This window comes from Fundulus heteroclitus, chromosome 20, assembly GCF_011125445.2.
Source record: "Fundulus heteroclitus isolate FHET01 chromosome 20, MU-UCD_Fhet_4.1, whole genome shotgun sequence".
Taxonomy (NCBI): Eukaryota; Metazoa; Chordata; class Actinopteri; order Cyprinodontiformes; family Fundulidae; genus Fundulus; species Fundulus heteroclitus.
Genome location: NC_046380.1, coordinates 16,370,115 through 16,390,191, shown reverse-complemented (window position 1 = coordinate 16,390,191; position 20,077 = coordinate 16,370,115). Strand labels below are relative to the sequence as shown.

At 40.6% G+C, this 20,077-nt stretch overlaps 1 protein-coding gene across 1 annotated transcript in view; it reads right to left on the bottom strand.

Annotated features, from left to right (window-relative positions):
• slc6a11b (solute carrier family 6 member 11b) overlaps positions 1 to 6,443 on the bottom strand; it is a 37,342-nt gene extending 30,899 nt beyond the window's left edge. Inside the window, exons 1-5 of the mRNA XM_012869327.3 lie at positions 6,095 to 6,443; positions 5,439 to 5,666; positions 3,781 to 3,915; positions 3,524 to 3,664; positions 3,320 to 3,401 (exon numbers count right to left, since the gene is read on the bottom strand). Of these exons, the coding sequence (XP_012724781.2) occupies positions 3,320 to 3,401; positions 3,524 to 3,664; positions 3,781 to 3,915; positions 5,439 to 5,649 (569 nt within the window). The 5' untranslated portion in view covers positions 5,650 to 5,666; positions 6,095 to 6,443. The remainder of the gene's footprint in view (positions 1 to 3,319; positions 3,402 to 3,523; positions 3,665 to 3,780; positions 3,916 to 5,438; positions 5,667 to 6,094) is intronic.
• Between the last annotated feature and the right edge of the window lie 13,634 nt (positions 6,444 to 20,077).

Here is a 20,077-nt window from a genome sequence, read left to right as displayed (position 1 = left end):
AAGTATGAATTTAGTGTCTTCATTTAATACAAATATAGATTAGCTGACCCCTAAAGATGAAGCTAACAGAGTCAGAGAAGACCCAAGACCAAAGAGAACTTCTGCCATTTTAAAACAACTCTAGTCCTAAAAATAATCACAACAGTTTATCTAGCAGTCCTTAATGAACCTAGGAAACCACCGTCACATTTAAATTGGGCGTGTATTTAAACAAAAGACTATGATTAATTACACGGCAGTGTGACATCAGTGGTTTTCCTGTGTGAAACAGAACAAATAAAATAATAAAAATAAATTGATTAATTCAATAATAAAGAAGGAAATCTAAATAAAAATGTTTTTTACTATAAAATTAAAAAAAGAAATAAGAATTAACCACTAGTAGACACAACACTGAGCCAAACCCAGGTTTATAGTTGCTCTATCATCTGTATATAAATCTCTCTTGTGAAGTTGTAAAAACTTGCCCAACATATTTTGACCAAACACCACAAGGGGGTGTAACTGGCCTTTGCCAGCTCAAACTGAGTACAATAACTTTAAAAATAATATGTTAAGTATGTCTGCACTATAATAGAAATACATGTAACTGCAATATTATTGTTGAATAGTTAGACAACAACGATTGCATTTAACCCATCTTTACCTCATTCTACTCCAACATCACTGTTCTCCCAGCACTCTCTATGAATTTTGGGACAAAACGTAGCAATGTTTTAACTGGTGTACTTTTATCTTTCATAGTTGCACCCATAAAAACAATGTGATGATGTGGGGTAGCGTAAGCCCCATTGGAAAAACAGGCCACTTCATCTTTTGAGGCAATGCTGCATAGACGAGTCTCGTTAACTAGTAACAATCCCATATCTCCACTCTTAGGAACATAAACTCTGTCCTTCAAGATGGCAAAGCTTGCCCCAAAACACCAGTTTTATCAGAGATTTACTCCAGGCTTGTGGATTAGAGAGGATGGCTATGGCCTGCTGGTTCTGACCAGAGTCCTATTTAACATTAGTTGGCTCAGATCAGATGTTGGCGTTGCCATATTAGTTATTCCCCTGTGCTAACTAGTCTCCCTTTCTCATGTTCTCCCTGCTTACCTCCTCCCTCTGCTGTTTTATATTGAACACATCAGTATCCTATGTCATTCTCCTCACCTCCCTCAGCATATAGGGTGTCAGTCATTATTTGTTGCTGAAACCTTCCGTTAAAGGCCAATACTTTCCCCTTTTCGCTGTCTACTTCTCTGCCTGTGCTCCATGTCCCGGTCTCCTCCTGTCTGATTGTAAGCTTTGTCTTTTCTTATCATTACATCCTTCAATTCATTATGCTACTCCCGAGTTCTTGTCTGCTTTTTAGTCCAGCTCCCAGTGAACCAGCACATTTAAGATAAGATAAGATAAGATAAGATAAGATAAGATAAGATAGGGCTTTATTGATCTCACAGTGGAGAAATTATTTGTCACGCATCGGCTTAATAAACAAAAAAGAAGGTGCCTAAAGGAGGAAAGGTGCATATAAGGTATATACATTGTGTCCATATATTTCAGGCTTTCATAGATAATAGACATCAGAAAATGGCTAAAAAGAAAGAAATCAATGTATTAACATTATGTTTACAGACCTTATCTCTGGCTAATCAAGTGTTCTGGCCAAAACTGCAGGTTCCATGACTCTCTGATGCGTCTTAAGCCATTGTCTGGCATGAGTAAATGTTTCGATTAGTCAAAGGTCACCACAAGATTTTTTTCTTCGGCTTGCTGGGTGTCATCGATGAATTGAGGTCAAACAGATGCAATATAAATACGTTAGAAATAAGCCAAATGGTGCAGGTTCATGAAAAAGTGCGTGTCATCCACAACGACATGTTGGCGGCGGTGAGTCAAGAGTGCATTTCCTGTTTGCTGAAGCTTAGCACGGCAACAGCCCTGACGGAGGATGAGAAGCAGGAGTCTGAGCCACAAAGCCACACGGCACTGCCAAAATCTTTGCCACCAAGTTCACCCTCGGGGCTTCTGACCAGCCATTGATCATCCTGACATGTTCTTGGTGGAAGGCCATAAGCCTGGTCCAACAACCTCCCCTACCCCTTGTCCTGGTCGGCCCACAGAGTGAGATTTGTGTAAAGCAGGTGCTCGGATCATGTATATTAACAGTTTTTTTTTTCCATTTTTATCTCAATTGTCATAGTTATTTGTTGTAGAAGCTCAATGAAACAGAAAGAAAAGCTAAGTAAACATATAAGAAGAGCATCATTTAATGACAAACTGCCCAATGTCATTTATACTGCAAAAATAGAACTAAAAATAAGAAAATTCTTCTTCTTTTTCTTTGATTTGAGCAGGTAAATAGGACTATTTGCCAATGGAATAAGATTTTTGCAATTAAAATAGGGACAATTCATCTCTATTATCATATTGCAGTATGTCTAATTAGCTTATTTTAGGGGTAAAAATACTCATTCCATTGGCAGATAATCTTATTTACCTGCTCAAATCCAGGGAAAATACATTAATTTCAAGAACATTTTACTTATTCTCAGTTCTCTTTTTGCAGTGTAGATACTTAGAAATGTAACACTAACTTCATATTTTAGGACACAGAGACTAAATGAATTCTTATAAAAACTGTTTCACAAACTAAACGAAAAGCAAATGTATGCCAGTGAAAACATTTACCGTCTAGTGGTCTATCTTAGCAACGGCTTAATGAAGTTTCACAACTTTATTTTTTTTTTTACATCCAACATGGCGGTTAGTTGTATAGCCTCTTTTATTTCTAGAATTAGCTTTAAGCTGCTGGATCTAAGTTCATGTTTTCATCGTTGTCATGCAGCTCAGTTTTCGCTTGATTGCATAAAAAGTGACAATAATCTACATGTGTTTTATATATTGATTTTAAAAGGTTTTTTTGTGACTTGGCTGCAGATTAAATTTGACCTAGTCGTGTGTCCACAGCTACTGGCAGTGGTACAGGACGTGCGGTCAGATCTACGCACTAACAAGCCGTGATCCGCTGCCACGCACATGGCTCTAGCTGGGTAACAGCCGGCCCACCACGGCCTGCTGACACAGAAATATGAAAAGACCTGACTAATTATTGGGGTTGAGCTAGGGAGGAGGGAATGGGGCCAGTGTCACAGTCTGGCTCTGTCGGTGTCTCAGCTTTTTAATAATATGACAGAGAAGAGAAGAACTTGACCTGATCTTTATCCACTAGATTTTATACCATTTTATTCAACAAATAGTGCAAATCGCTCTATATAATGCATGATGTGATGTAGTACAAGCATGAGAAACATGTGAAATGGTCTACTCACTCCCAGAACTCAATGACTGGAGACGTTGCATTGGGGTTGGTGATGTTGGTGGAGTTTTCCCCGTAATAATCAATGCAGTTTTCTGCAAACACACAATGTTGTATTTTTACTAGTGTTCATTTAATTTTAATTTCATCACGGTTAGATACGCAGCAGAATTTAACACTGTTGTTACGAGGAGAGGGTTTTCCCTTGACCTCCTACCTGTATTCCAGTAGTGGTCACAGCTAGCCCACGGCAGCTCAGTCGTGAAACAGTTGAAGAGGTAGAAAATGGCCCAGGCTAAGATCACTATGTAGTACACGTTAAGATGGGCTTCAATCACCTGTGTGGCGTAGCCAATACCTGCAAAAGCAAAACTAGGTGTAAATAAACAGCCCAAGCTGAGCAGGTTGAGAGCATTACTGTCAATTAAATCTGAGAGTGCAATGTGTTCACAGGTAAATCAAAAGCTTGCTCACCCTCAAACAACGGGCAAACTTTCCTCCAGCATGTGATGCCTCCTTCACTTGTGAACTGACCCAAGGCCGTCTCCAGGAAAAACACGGGGATACCGCAGCATATGAAGAAGATGACGTATGGAACGAAGAAGGCACCTTCGTGCACACAAGTACATACAGCTCATGGTTATAGGGGATGTGATAAATTACACAACACCAGATTAAAGGTTAATTCTCAAAATACGGTTTGAATGGTCTTATGTGACGACTTTAATGCAGGAAACTATTCCTATTCAAACAAATTCACATGAAAGTACTCATTACGATGCTAAGGATGAATGGTGACCTTTATCGTGACATGAGGTTGCGCCCTGCTGTTCAGACTAATGAGGCAACCTGCCTCTTTTATTGACATATATGCATGGTATAACTGTGGTGCATTACTAAAGTAAACATACACCTTGAACTTTTTACGTTACAATCACAAACTTGAATTTATTCCATGGGGATTTTGGGAAGAGCAACAAAATGTGTTTCATTAGAGAAACAGTTTAATGGGGGTTTTTTCTACGTAAAAAAATCGTAAAAGCATGTCAAACTTTTGTACTATGCTACTTTTACTAAATACCCCTAAATAATTTCCAGTGGAGCCAATTCCCCTCAGAGGACTCCTAAATAACAAAATGGAGTCCACCTGTATGAAATTTAATCTCAATAGGAATACAGCTGTTCTGTGAAAGATCCTTACTGAAGCAATAGCATCATGGAGACCTAGAGATACTGCCGGAGGCTCAGAGACATAGTTGGAGACAAGTTTGAACCAAGTTAGGTTAGAAAACAGTGTCCAGTGCTTGAAATATGTCAGAAAGCCCTGCTCAACAGTGTAGGACAGTTTTAAACCTAAAAAGACACGCCTGGATGGGGAGACGTTCTGTTGACAGGAAACTATTAGTAGCACACTCTACATATCTGGGATTTATGGTCGAGGGGTAAAAAGGGAAAGCCATTAGAGGTCTGGATTGACATTTGCCACAAGACACGCAAACATATAGAAAAATATACTATTATTAGATGGGAGCAACATCAACCTAAAACATGGTGGAGGCAGTATCATGCTGTGGGGATGCTTTTCTTCCACTAGGGTTAGGGAAGCTGGTCAAAGCTGATGAGAAGATGGAAAGAATTAGACACATGGGAATACTGGGGAAAAAAACTGCTGGGGGGATGTGAATTACTTAAACTGGGGTGGACGTTCACTTTCCATCAGACAGAAGCCCTGGAAATTGAGCCAGAACTGCAGTTAAATGGTTTAAACCAAATCATTTTAACGTTTTGGAACGGCCTAGTCAAAGTCCAGATCTAGATACAACCGACAATCTGTACCAGGACTTGACATTTGTTGTTTACTGGTGAGCTCCATCCAATTTGCCTCTCCTGGGGTTACTTAGCAAAGACGAATAGGGTTGAAGGTCTTTCTGTGCAAAGCTTTTCTTTCTGTGGGTCTGTCACGTAAGACGTGGATAAAACACATTAAAAGTGAGAAGTTATTAAGCGCACAAATGTGTAAAAGTTCAAAAGGTATGAATACTTTTGCAAGGCACAGCATCTCACTGTTTAACCCTATTCGGCGGATAAAAGCCATGTTGACCCTACAGCTGCAGAGGTAAAACTGAGCTTGCCTCCTCCGTTCTTGTAGCAGAGGTAAGGGAACCTCCAAACGTTGCCCAGCCCGATGATCTCTCCGGCCACAGACAGGATGAACTCAATCTTGTTGTTCCACATGCCCCTCTCATTGTACTCCTCATTGTCGAGGCTGGAGCTGGACCCGTCCGGGTCCCTGCCGTCCTCTGGTTTGCCATTTATAACAGGCCCAGTCTTCTCAGCCGTCATGACGCCCGGGCGGCCCGCTGAGAGGGGAGACCAACAAGGACTGAATGAAGGTGTCATTAGAGCTTTAACAGGTTTCGAATCATTCATATCATGTAAATGTCCTATGACATCTGCAAAGTTACTCTGGAAAAAAGGTTTGGCAGCAATCTATTTTTCAGAATACACAAACCTGACACTGTAAAAAGGTTGCTGATGGCTTAAACTCTAACGACAGAATCAAACATAAGATAAATGTTATAGATATTAAATATTTTGGAGACACACCGCATAAAACTATCATGTGCTACCCCTCCTGATTTTATTGCACTCTTCACAAAACTAAATAAAGTGTGTAATAATCAGCTATCAGGCAATAGAAGCAAACTAAAAGCATTGCCGTATCTTCAGGTTAGCAACCTGGAGGTGTTAAAATATTAAAACATGCAGAGAGAGAAGAAGCACTCACCGGTCTCCTATGGAACAGTGGCAAACCTCCTTTTGGCTCCCGCGATGATGCGCGCTAACAATCGCCTTTACAAACACGAAGGATGAATAAAGCCCAATCAGGGGGGGGTGCAGAGTGGAGAGAGGGCACAAAAGAATAAAAAGGAAAACAATCTGCACCCGCAGCTGAATGAGATGGGTTTGTTAAGTCTCACATCTATATAAAGGAAGATCCCAGAGGCGGCAGAGTGACGGTACACAACTTGCACAAGGCGATGGATAACCTGCGACTGCGCTCCCACTCAACGGGCTGTGCGCTCTCAGGCGCCTCTACTTGGATAAAAGCCATTTGGTAACGAGTCCAGCTCTCACAGCAGAGTTACCACGGCGCGGGGAGAGCAGGATGCAGGGAGGCAGACAGAACATGGAGACAAAAGTTAGGGGCATCTTCTTTCTGACAGTTACAACACAGAAAGGGACATTAAATAATGGATGCCAACATGCATTCTGCAAAGTAAAAAGCAAAAGATGAATTTCCCTCACATTGGGAGAAGGTGCTAGAATAATAGATGGATAATATAGATGTAACAATCGCTGGTTACAAATTCTGAAATACAATCAAACTTAAAACCTCTTTAGTAATTAAATTAGACTCTACTTGTCTAATGAAAGTGGTACTTTTTTATCTGAGTGTCGCTTTATAACTTTAAAGCCAACGTGAAGGCATTTTGTTTGCAGTAATTGACTCCTATAGATTTCCAAGTACTGGAGTTAGGACAGAGTGTCCTGTCTGGTGTGCTACACCCTGGTTTTTCTCAGTTTGAACGAGAAAACATTGGTTATCCACTCTTTGCCTTCTGTATCAATATTATAACAGATTAAAGTTTGTGTAGCAGAACTGCCTGTTGCCTTTTTAAAAAAAAAACAATGTCTTACACTTAATTTTGATATGTAGTTTTTGGAGTTGGGGGGGGGGGGTTGTCCGTCCTTCACTGTTGATAAAATAAATAAATTAACTGACTCTTCTTAATCAGCCTCTTAGTTCCAGCCAGTAGCAGACAGCCATCCATGCAAAGACTGTTTCTGGTCAAAGGGAGTTGTTCCTCTCTACTGTTTCCACAAGCTTTCTCAGTACGAGGGATTGCTGCAAACTCAACCACTTGATGTACCCGGGTAGATAATCTTAGATTCACTTTTACCAGTCTTTCAAAGGGTACTATTCAATTAAATTTATTTGTACAGCGCCAGTCAACAACAAACATCATCTCAAGACACTTTACACAACACAACAATCTATTTCATATTCAGTACATAGAACATAATTTGGTCAATTGTAATTAATCCAGTTCAGTCTAATACAACCTAGTTATATTATCTGATTTGACTCCAACTACATGAAGCCCAATTTTATCCTAATTTTAATGCAGTACACTCAAATTCACTGAATCATTAAACAATGACTTGTCCACTTGCCTCTGGCCTAATGAATGCTGGGTATAGGCCGCAGCCTCTGCACAGATAAGTGGGTATAAGTTATGGATGAACGGATTAAACTAAAGGAAAGGAAAGTCGGGTCTCTATTTTTTTTCTAATGGTGGGGGTTATGAGATGATTTAATTAGCAAAAATCAAGTACTGCCCTATAAATACATAATCAAAGTCTAATGACATCACATCAAAAATTAAAGTGTTCTCATAACTTAGAATTTGTAGTTTATAAATATGTGGGTGTCGGTGCACCCACTGGGGTTGCATCGCTATTTCTGATTTCAGTAGCTTCAGTGTTTTCCCTATCAGTCTTCTATACGAATACGTGCTGTCGGTGGTGGAGCATAAAACAAGCAAAGAGGACTGTAGATCATACTATTTGCTGTTTTCTGTTAAATTGGATGATACTTATTATTATCTGCTACCAACCAATCACATAACCTGTTGGGGTTGCCATAATTATGTTAAATTATGAGCTATATTCATTCCTTTTACCGACAGGAGGTTTTATGTCCAAAAACCCCAAAATAAATTTTTTTAACTTTAATGAGATGGTATAATGAATCCTGTGGTGTGATACAACCAATACCAAATAGAATAAACAATAAATAAATCACCCATATATTTACATTAGCTTGTAATCCACATGCATTAAAATCAACTGTGAAAATAAATTGAATAACATATCTTAGTACACATGATGTTCTCATGAAGAAAGCTAATTTTACGCAAAATCAGTGCATCTTCACTAAATAACCTTTGAAAATTAAAAGTTTCGTGCAATGACAATATTTTTTGTTTTACTTTTATGGATCATGGTTGCCATCTCTAGCACAGAGCAGGCTTCATTAAATCAAAAAATGTAGATACGACAAATAATACCGAAAGGGTTTTCGTTGATCATAATTTCTTTTTCATTTGAGGTTCTTGTTGGTTCAAGTCTGATGGGAAGTCACCGCTAATCCTCTAAGAAGCACTGACCCGGTTTGATTTATGGATTACTGTCAACAGTCTGGTTTTCTTTGTCAGACTGGTTGCTCCTCAGGCTTTGCTCCCAGCATACCAACTCAGGACTCTTTGTCTCCTGCTGAAGTCACTCTGCACACAAACACTCAATCCAAATGGATTTCCGCAAAAAACATTGTTGTTTGTGGGTAATGATGAATGATCCGGCCGTCATAAAGTACTAATAACCCATGCTGCTGGGAAAATAATCATTTCCCTTTGGGCTTAAATGTGACGGTTGTGGAGTTTGTTCATACACATCTTGATTGCTTGGTTTCCAGGCGTGATAGACGGTTGCACGAGGAACTCCCCTGAATGTGAAAGCCTGACCTAGTCTCTAAGAATTTGTTCATGCAAGGGTCACTCATCATTAGAAGCTTTAAGGAAGTGCCCTGCATAAAAAGTATGGCCACCCAAAGCGGCTGGCAAGTACTGGCTGTGCTTTTCAAGCAGACTCATGTCACCCTGCTCAACATTATCAGAAGGTTAGTTCTTACGAATGAAAGCTGAACATGTGCAGGTACACTGCTTCAGAAACCAATATTCTGATCCGTCAAAATGTCCAAATCAGCTCAACGTGGAAGAGCGAACAATGGCACCATGGTCCATAAATAACCTGTCTGTCCCTGACATGATCATTTCCAGCAGTTTTTGTGGAGACCCACCTATGACCATGATTTAAAGTAACACTTAAAACACATCATGGGAAAAGTGGGAACTGTGGACTTCCACATGTCTGGTTGATCGTTGGGTACAATTGTATCTGTAAAAACAATTATAATCAATTATAAACACCATGGTATATCTTAGCCGTCATGTCATTCAGACAGGAGATGAGTTACTTCCTCAACCCTGCAATAAAAGCCAAACATCTCTTCAGAACGCTGCTTGAAGCTGGAGAGAGAGTCATCATCTACATTGAAACTAATTCTGTCCCAACATGGGTTCAAATGGCACTCAGCGGAGGAGAAGTCATTAATTAAACCATAATTTGCACTCTGGAACAAAAACCTTAATATTTAGACACATGTCCTGCAGTCTGGTGAAACCAGATTTCAAGTGTTAGGCCAAAATGTGCATCATTACATCAGGAGGAAGAAGAGTGAAGCTTCCAAGCATGAGAACAAATGGTGAGGGTGGGAGTGACGGGACTTTGGCTCCATCTTTGGCACGTTAACTCCAAAACTCAGAGCTTTTTTTTGATGTGACAAAGCCCTGATCTCAATCCCATGACAGCTTTGGATCAGAGGTGAAGAGGCAGCCTCCAAACCTGACTCAGTGGCACCATTTCCATCAGGAGGAACGGACCCCAAACCCAAGCAGTGAGACAGAGCAGTCGGTGCGTACGTGTGTTTCTCATCAACCTCTCTCACTGCAAGGTGTGAATGGCAGGTTTGCTCCCACACTGCAAAAACAGAACTAAAATAAGTTAAACATTTTCCTGAAATTAGTGTATTACTACTTTATTTGAGTAGGTAAATAAGATTATTTGCCAATGGAATAAGATTTTTGCACTTAAAATAGGAAGAACCCGTCTCCATCAACTTATTTCAAGTGCAGTATATCTAATTATCTTATTTTAGGGTTAACATTACTCTTTCCATTGGCAGATAATCTTATTTACCTGCTGAAATCAAGGACAAATACAATAGTTTCAAGAAAATTTTTACTTATTTTTAGTTATGTTTTTGCAGTGCACAGCTGCAGCTCATCAAGCCTAATCAGGAGGAGTATAAAGGACTCCCAGAGGCCAGATTTCTCCGTTCAATAACCCCTACTCTGAAAAGACACAACAAAGACAATAAACCAGTCACCACACATCCCCATCTGTCAACCTCAGGCTGTGTGGATGAGACTCGCCTTCCCTGACTCTCCATCACTGCCTCCAGCAATTGGAACTTCTCTCCATCCACTGTACAACATTATTCATAATTTCAATCTCTGACAATAACTCCTTACCTCTCCTCAGTGCCGGTCTGGACCTCCATCGTCAACCTAGAAGAAACCTCCTGCTGCACAATAGTTTCAATGAACTGTTCAGGTTTGCCTTGTGTGTCCGTGATTGTTTCCAGCACTGGAGTCAAACATTTAACAAACACACTGCAATAACGGAACTAAAAATAAGTAATGTTTTCTTAAAATTAGTGTATCTGTCCTTTATTTGAGCAGGTAAATAAGATGATTTGCTAACGGAATAAGATTTTTGCACTTAAAATAGGAACAACTCATCTCCGTCGTCTTATTTCGAGTGCAGGATGTCTAATTACCTTATTTTAGGGGTCAAAATACTCATTCCATTGGCAGATAATATTATTTACCTGCTCAAATCTAGGACAAAAACACAAATTTTAAGAACATTTTACTTATATTTAGATCCGTTTTTGCAGTGCATAACAAACTACCCAAAACTTCTGACCAGCTCATACAAAGCCATAGTTTGTAGGGCAGTTCTACAAAATACTAAGGAAATGTATTTAAACATCTTACTTTTAAGAAAGTGATAAAAATATATGTTTTTAAATCTCTCAGTATATTGGCATTCAGATAATTGGAATAATTTAGCCAATCTTAATTTACCTAAAACCGGAGCAGTTCTTCCTGTTTCAATATGAGTCAGACAGTAAAGAAGTTGCCTTTTAATACAGTGCAAGTATACGGTTTTAACTCTGCATATATTGATGAAAACCAGTGTTCTCTGCTTATCCACTCAAAGGGGCGTGGCCAACAGGCAGCAGGTGGCACACCTGAGCTCAGCATGCAGCTGTAAGACAGTCTCTCTCTCTCCCTGCAGTGGGAGGCTCCATCTGCATACCTTTAATAATAGCTTTTAGTTCCTGTTCCTTAACCTTTCACGGGGTCAGCAGTAAGAGCTGTATCACTGGGAGGAAAGATGCACACTGCAAAAAGAGAGCTAAAAATAAGTAAAATTTTCTTGAAATTAATGTATTTGCCCTTGATTTGAGCAGGTAAATAAGATTATTTGCCAATGGAATGAGTATTTTTACCCCTAAAATAAGACAATTCAGAAATAAGGTGATGGAGATGAGTTGTTCCTATTTTAAGTGCAAAAATCTTATTCCATTGGCAAATAGTCCTATTTATCTGCTCAAATCAAGGAAAAATACTTTAATTTCAAGAAAAAAAATTCTTATTTTTAGGTCTATTTTTGCAGTGCATTGGACTGCTGTGGTGATTTCAGCCTTTAACTCAGACGTCATTACGTGACAAACGCACACAGACGATGCGAGTCAAATCTGGCCCTACAGCCTTCCGGAAACGAAGTACAAAGTGCGCGATTTCTTTTCTCCAGACATTTTCACTGAATTCTGTCAGGTGGCTGTGCTGATACGTCATGTCACGCAAAGGATTGTGGGATAACTTATGGCTTCTTAGCGCCGGTAAGGGACGTTGCAGGGCTTCTACTCAAAACTAGTCGCGAGAGTAAGTTTACAGGCTCTATTTCCTATCTTTACGGCAGTATTCAGACAGGACTTATCAGTCCCTACTCAATAAGCGTATTTGGATTGAGCTGCAGTATCAAGCCAAATCTCCTTGCATGCTGTATTCCACACTTCCTGTTTCTCACCTTGTGCATTTCTCTGCGTTTTCCCAATAATCTGTCTCGAGCTCCCTTTTGAGCTCCTAAGGTAAGAAAACTTCTCTGTGCCACACTAACCACACCCAGACATTACCTACTGTGACCCGTACCAAGTCATTGTCCATTTCTTGGCAGCTGCATCCCTGGACAAAATCCTCTACACTTGGATCAGCTCCCTCGCTGAGAGAAAGTCCTCCCCACCACACAGACTCACAGCTGTCCCTAATTCCTCCTCTCTCTCCCTGGAGTCAATCCAATCCTCTGTACTAGTATGAATTTATCTCTTTCATACTCATCATACATGCTTTCCAAATCCTTGATCCTGCTCCAGCTTCTTCTCCTCTTCAGACACCATCTTGGAGATGAAGAACAATTGAAACTTGTACATTATTCATTATAGTTAAATTCAGTTGAATTTATTTATATAGCGCCAATTCATTAAACATGTCATCTCGAGGCACTTTACAAAGTCAAATTGAATCAGATTATACAGATTGGTCAAACATTTCCTATATAAGGGAACCAGTTGATTGCTTCAAAGTCCCGACAAGCAGCATTCACTCCTGGAGAAGCGTAGAGCTACAGGGAGAGTCGTCTGCATTGTCCATGGGTTTGCAGCAATCCCTCATACTGAGCATGCATGAAGCGACAGTTGTAACTTAGTTGTTGTTTTTCTTTGTTCTTTTTGGTAAATCAAGCATGCAGGTGAACAGACGGTATTTTTAAACATATTTAGGTTATGTTTAAAAGTGTTTAAGTTTGATAAAAGATGCAAAACCAGATTCATTCATATTTTCCCAGTTCTTTGCAAAATTAAAATACCACCACCAAAATACAAATTGTGTTTTATTTGGATTTTATCTGCCAGACAAACACAAAGCAGAGCACAACAGTGAAGTGGCAGAAAAATGACTCAAATGAAGGTGTAAGGTGAATTGGGCTCTGTTAATCCAAAATAAAATCCAACAAAATCAACGGCCCTAAAAACTTAGTTAACGTGAGTTCAGTTTAGTCACAGAATAAATACAGGTTTTCCGTGAGAGACTGTGGAGGAGCTGCAGAGGTCAACAGCTGGGACAATTATTTGACAGGACCAGTTTTAGTTGTGCACTCAACAGATCTGGCCTGAATCGAGGAGTCTCATTTACAGTTTACCACAAGCAAGGGGAAACTGCAAACATGTGGAAGAAGGTGATATGGTGAGAAAACTAACACTGCATATCACCCTAAAACAACATCCAGTGAGACACGGTGGTGGCAGCATCATGCTGTGAGGACGATTTCATCAGCATGGAGAGGGAAGCTGGTTAGAATAAATGGAAAAAAGGAAGGAGCTAGATAAAGGACATGCTGCAGGAGCTGGATGTGTGAAGGTAGCTCTGCTGGTTTGGGTGATGACCGTGGCTGTCCTTGTAATTAACAGCTAGACCTATTCAAGGCGTTACTGAGATGAATATCCTAATGTCTGGACATCTGTATTTCACGCGATAACTCCCCTGTGATCCACTATGTTTACTCTCTGGCACATGGTCAATGGTGGCTGGTATAATCATGGATTCCTTGAGGGTAAAAATCTCTAAAATCAGTCAGAAAAGCAGGAACAAGCGGGTTGACAGGACCTCACACAAAGTGCAGGTTAGAGGGATGTAGAAAAAGGTTTACACCGTTAACATGTCGGTGCTCTTTTCATTGAATATCATTCTATCGGACAACAAGGAACCGAATAGCTCGGTAAATTTGCATTTGGTGTATTTGTTTAAAATGTGAGTCGCTTCTACAGGAAAGACACCAACTGACTGATAAAAGTCAAAAACCCAGCCAAATCTGCCATTTAGCATGCTCCGATGCCAACCCTCTGCTGCCAAGCGTATGAACCACAGTCTCAACAGAGACACCCCCACATCTTCATATCAACAGCAATTTGTTTGAGCAATTCAACTGGATGCCCCCAGAACATTTAAACATGGGTCACTTCACTGAGAAGGCTTTTGGACTGCATTCGTGCAGAGTTTTAACGAACAAAAAAGATTCAGTGAGGGAAAGCGAGGAGAAAAGGAACGAGGGGAAATACAAGACAAAAGGGCTCACCGCAAAAAGATCCCAAGCTCAGGTTCAACAAACCGGCCGCAGCCAATCCACTGCAGCCATTCAGCCCCACGTCTCTTTCATCTGCACGTGACAGTGTGCGACAAAGCGCACGACTTCCACAGAAGCGGCAGTGGGACAACAGGAAGAGTTTAAAACTTTCACCGTAAATTTAGCAAAAAAGGTGTAAACATATCAGCAGACGCTGCCTGTGGGAGTCCCTGCTTGGCAGCAGAACAGCGTTGAGCAGCGACCGACCGGGCCACCCAGTAGTGAGGGAGTCTTGTTAGCAGCACACCAGGCCCCGCGCCAACAGAGCTGAGGGGGATGATATTACTATGCTGAATATTAAAACCGTTGGCAGCATGAACACTTTGATACAGCGGCCTCGTACTTCATACAAGTGCAGAGTAGGAGAAAGCAAAGGTTTCAGACACCCACTTTGTTTGGCGTAGCTGTGGAAGAAAAGGTTCTGGTCACAGCCCACTGCAGGCTTGGAAGAAGTGCCGTGAAGTCCAACGCCAAGCCTCAACGTTTAAATAATTTTAACCCATTGATTGCAGACATGGACCAGTTTCAGGTTTATTAAGCAGTGAAAAGGTTTTAAGTGGTGATTGTTTTAGAACATGGCCACATTTTCACGTTAAAGCCCTTTTAATAAGAGGCTAGAGAAGCTGTGGTGGAGATTGGGTTAAGTTTCATCTTTTAATTTATATTTTTGGCTAAATCTCATCACAGAAATAACAATTAGAACATGGCATATGTAAAATAATGAGACTTTCTGATAAAATGTTGAAATTTTATATTCCTTTTTGGAGCAATGGCAGTGAATGTTGCTACTCTTATTTAGATAAAAACGTTTGATCATGTTATACATTATGTTTAATTTTACTCTGATACTGGGTGGTGGCATGATCAGCTGGGCCGGCTGGTCTGGGCACCTCCAGGTTCGTGGGAGGGGCTCTGTTTGGCTGGCTTGCTCAAAATTTGTCATTGGCCCCACCTCTGGATGGATGGATGGGTTCAGGGATCGTTGGGATCGGTGGGTTGGTGGTATGGACCGGGTTTCCTGGGTTGGGGCAGAGCTCGACTCTGGTTTCAGCTTGAGGCTCGGTTGGTTTGCTCTCCTCCACCCTGGTGAAAGGGATCACCATTGTGACTGTGTGCTTGTTTCATTGTCAGGTTGGGTTTTGGACTGCCCCCTCTCCTGGGACACCTCAGGTCTTCTGAGAGCCCAAGTGTAGAGTCCATCCCCCCGCACCAGGCTCCCTGCAGGTGGCTGGTGCCTTGACCCGCCGATGCGTTTGGTGGTCCTCTGTGTCCGGGGTTCGGGTCTTTGGGCATGCTATGGCTCACTCCTGGCAGCTGCTTTGCAGGCCCTCAGCTCCCTGGCTCTTTCATGGCTCTGCTGGGGGGTGGGGGTGCCTTTGGGTCTCTCTGTTCTCTGAACCCATGGCTGCGTCCGGTCTAGCATAGCTGGCTGCCAGTGGAGCCCGTGGGCTCCTTTGCTGCAGCTCCCACCACTATGGCTGGTGCGGGGTCTCCTGGGGCTGTCCTCTTCTCTGGGATGGGGGAGGCAGACATCCCTGTGTTGGTCCTTCTTGGGCTCCTTTGCTCTGGGGGCTCTTTCGGATATCTGGGGCTCTGGTCTCCTCACAACCACTATTGAGTATTTTTTTGTTATGGACAAACCTTACATATAAAGGCACACTCTCACAAAAAGTTGGTTACATTTAAACTTCTATACAGATGAACCCTATAGTTAGCTTTGGCTGCCACTAAAGGCATCTTGTATTAATAATGTGTATTTTTCCAGTGATGTTATCAAAGGCGTTGGTTGGTTGTACCTGTGATACTTCTGTTTGTTTTGTTGTTCTTAATATATCTCTTTCTGCATGTGTAGAAGCAGACTCCGATGATGTTTTCTTGTATTCTTTTTCCTGCATTAGTCACCTTCTCTCCTCAATAACATTTTGCCTTACCTTTCTCTTTTACCTTTCCATTTCTGTGTCCGTTGAATTTGAACTCATCCCAAAATGATGTCCAATAAAAAAGATTTTGCACATGTATCAAGCGTAGCACTATAGCAAAAGCAGTAAGGCTAAATCTGTTGGACTCTCTCTGGCATTAAGACAGTAATTCTTAGTGCTAAGCTGCCAGACAGGACACATAGCAAAAAAATTAGCAAAAGTAAAAAGAATGCTTTTTAGTTGTGGGCCGCCATCTTAAACACGATCACCACCCACGTACAGTTCTTAAATACTCCACTAGACGGCAAAAGAGTAAAAATACCATTTAGAAAAGAGATGGGGGTTTTCAAAAATGATACATTTGGTATTAAAGGTTTAGATTTTACCCAGAGGTAACCAAAGTAACAAAAGGATGATTCCATTTTTATCAGCAAAAACTCAAGGGGGCTGGAAAATTACAGGTATTTTTTTTCCATATGCTGCACCTTAATGGCATAAAAAGGTGCACTTGTGAAGTCCCTCTTATGCAGAATAATTTTTATCCTCGTATTCACCAGCCTGATGAGCATTAAGGCAATTACTTCATTCATATCCGGCACATTCCCCGTGAGTGATGGATGGTAATAAACCAGATGTGCAATTATATATTCAGCCGTTCCTACTTCTATCTGCCTCCTTGCTCACCTGCCAGGCAATCATGTGATGCATGGAGCCGTTACCCCATCTCTGAGAGCAGTGGACCATGGGTAATGAAGACAAACTGCACATATCAAATCAATAATGGCAGCTGGTGCTCTCTTTCTTTCTGTTCTGTTTCTCATCTTCATTTACCACCACCCTCCTCTTCTTCAGTTCATTCTTACCTCAAGATGAAATGTTGATCAGTCTGAAAAATATGACCCCTCTCTCTCCTTCTCACCATCATCTAATGAATTTGTCATTTTACTTATTGCCACCTGACATCTCCGTATTGACAGAGTGAACAGGAGAGGGGAGCAATTATAGCAGTGAGGTTTGGAGGTGGAGCAGTAATCACAGCCCTGTCTAGCTGCTGTCATTGGACAACTGAGTGAGATTATGTGTCTGATGGGAAGAAAGACGAAGATGACATTGTCTGCCAACACGCTGTCTCGGTGTTTGTGTGTTAATATCCCCCAGCCTATGCATCTTGTGGAAAGTATAACCAAAAAGTAGCAAGGATTTTACAAAACACCATTACTCCTCTGTGATTGAAACTCAGGGGTTTATATCTCAATCAAGCTCATTGGTCAGTAATCAAGCTGCCATGGTGTGGTCAGACTATTGAATTAATAAGACAATGGACTGTGTTAAGATAGGATATAACTTACAAAGGAATACAAAAAGGACAGATGAAGTATTATAAAAGTTTTAACACACTGTCCGCACAACATAATCAATCAATAATAATTATTCACAACCAGCCAGATATCTAAAATGGAATCAGGAACGGTCTCGTTCAGTTTGGTGCTTTTGTATCGTGGAGCTTGATGGCTGATGGCACAAATGAGCCTCCAAAGCACTTAGAGACCAGGGCCTGAAAGAGGACTGTTAAAGGACTGTCTTAAAGTTACAAAGGCTTTAAACAAACAATTTGCAAGCTGATGGTAAATAAAAGGTACAGTGTTATAATAATATTAAGTTCTAGGGTTATTTTTCAAATTTCTATTTAAATATTAGTTGTTGCTGTAATCCTGCTGGTGTAATCCATTGTGAAGTGTGCACTTATTCTGATTACTGAATTAAAGAACAAAAAGCAGCACTTTCACAGCTAAGGGATAATGTCTGGGTACAGGGCTTTTGGCTATTACTAAGGAATGTGATAAATACTCTATCATGTGTACAAAACACACAAAAATCAAAAACAAAAACAAATAATATTAATATACCAGTGCAAGAGTCGAGTTTGTTAGCAAATGACATAATTAAAAATTAAATTCCTTCATCATATCATGTTTATATTTCCTTCTTATTATAATTCTTTAAATATAAAAGGTCCACTAGTTCATCGTGGCTACAAGCACCCTTGAAATTAGTAGGCCAGTGTGAACCCAAGTAATGGTCTTCCTCCAGTGTGTCTGAAAATAAAAGTGGACACAGTGCACAGGTTTTAAAACTAAAAACGTTCCTTTTGGGTAAAGTGTGTAGGGGTGCTACGTGCTAAGCTAACAGTACGACACGGATGTTTAAGAGCAACATAAAGCTCATGTGCATCACCGAAGTTGCAAACCGCCCGTACAACAGCCCTGTAAGCTAGTGCTAGCTATTATTAGCTTCATGGACAGCCTAATAACGGGTCTGTCATGGTCTGGGCCCTTTGAGCTGCTCCATGCAACGCTCCACTCTGAAGCAGTATGCATTCACATATACAACATATATGTTCAGTCTTTGTTGTCTATAAGTTAATGTTTCAATTAATTTTTAAGGGGTACAGGAGCAGGATATAGTTTTCACGAGCCTAGCAAGCACTCTTGCAGCTATGGACAGTAATGTTTACTCCTTGGTTCATACTGGTCAACATGAATTACCATTTAAAATTGATATATAAGTCGCACGTGAATATAAGTCGTAGGATCGGCCAAACTAAGAAAAAACGAGCGACTTATAGTTTGAAAAATACGGCCAAAAAAACAATTGGTTTCTTTTAGTGCATGGACTGTTTCCAGAAGCAGTAGAGACCCAAATGGAAGTACAAAAATGTGCAAAAAGTACATTTTAATTTTTAATAAGTCAACATTAAAGTTCAGGTGGTTTGGGTGATCATGAGCTATCTCTACAGTTACAGCACTCTTAGCCTAGGCTACTGGAGGATTTACTCTCCATTCATGCACTATTGGCAATCATTGCTACTAATCTGGATTTCTTCCTTTGCTTTTTCCCCATTAAAAGTACACCTGGCTCAGTACTTCTATGCCTTTTCTGGCTCTTTCATTTTATTTTTAAGACGCAATTCCCCTGAAGAGCAGAAGAGCAAGGCGAGCTGGTCTTGCACATGCGCAGTTATTCGAAGAGGGACTTGGGGAAACCTCAGGAAAAATCGCCCACCCCAGCTTTAAGTTTCAGTTGTATAACTTTAAACTTTAGAAATAAATGTGAGGCTGTATTGTCATTGTACAGAAAGTACTACATCATTTTATTTGGCAGCTATTTTTATTGTTAAAGTTGAACATTAAAAGAGTATTCAGCCTTTAACTCAAAAGCCAACTCCAAAAGTTGGTTTTCCCACATTTCATAACAAAAGCATGAAAGCTAGCAGAACTTTCACCGGTTGAAATAACCTACCACTTAAGGGAATAAATACTGATAACTCATTCAATAATGTTAAGGACTAAAGTACCTTGGTTTTCATTGCTGACTTAATTTATTGTCCCTATAAGTCACACTTACTTTTCAGGTTTTCACAGCTGAAACTAGTTTTTCAGCCCCAAAAAAATATGTTTTTTTGTTTGTTTTTTTTACAGTTTTTCTGAGGAAGCTTGTCTCCTGCCCATAGACCATCTTTGTGCCATGTGCTCCTCAGGAAGTGATGCAAGCGTCCCCTACATCTTTGTGTGTAAAAGAAAGCGTTTCGTTTATGGCTTTGTGGTCCAGTTTTGATGCTCACTGTTGGTTTTTATAGGGGTGGACAGGTATGCTGACTATTCTGAAGTTATGCTGCCCCATAAGGGAATACCTAAACCTTAATGCATTAGTTATTCTGACACCTGTTTCCAAAAAGTTTATTAGCAGTTTGAGATCCAGTGGTTTATCTTAAACCTTTGACCATACAAGCCAGCCTTCCCTCCTTTCTCAACCTTTTTGACGCATATTGACTGGTCAGGAACATCCCACAAGAGCCACAG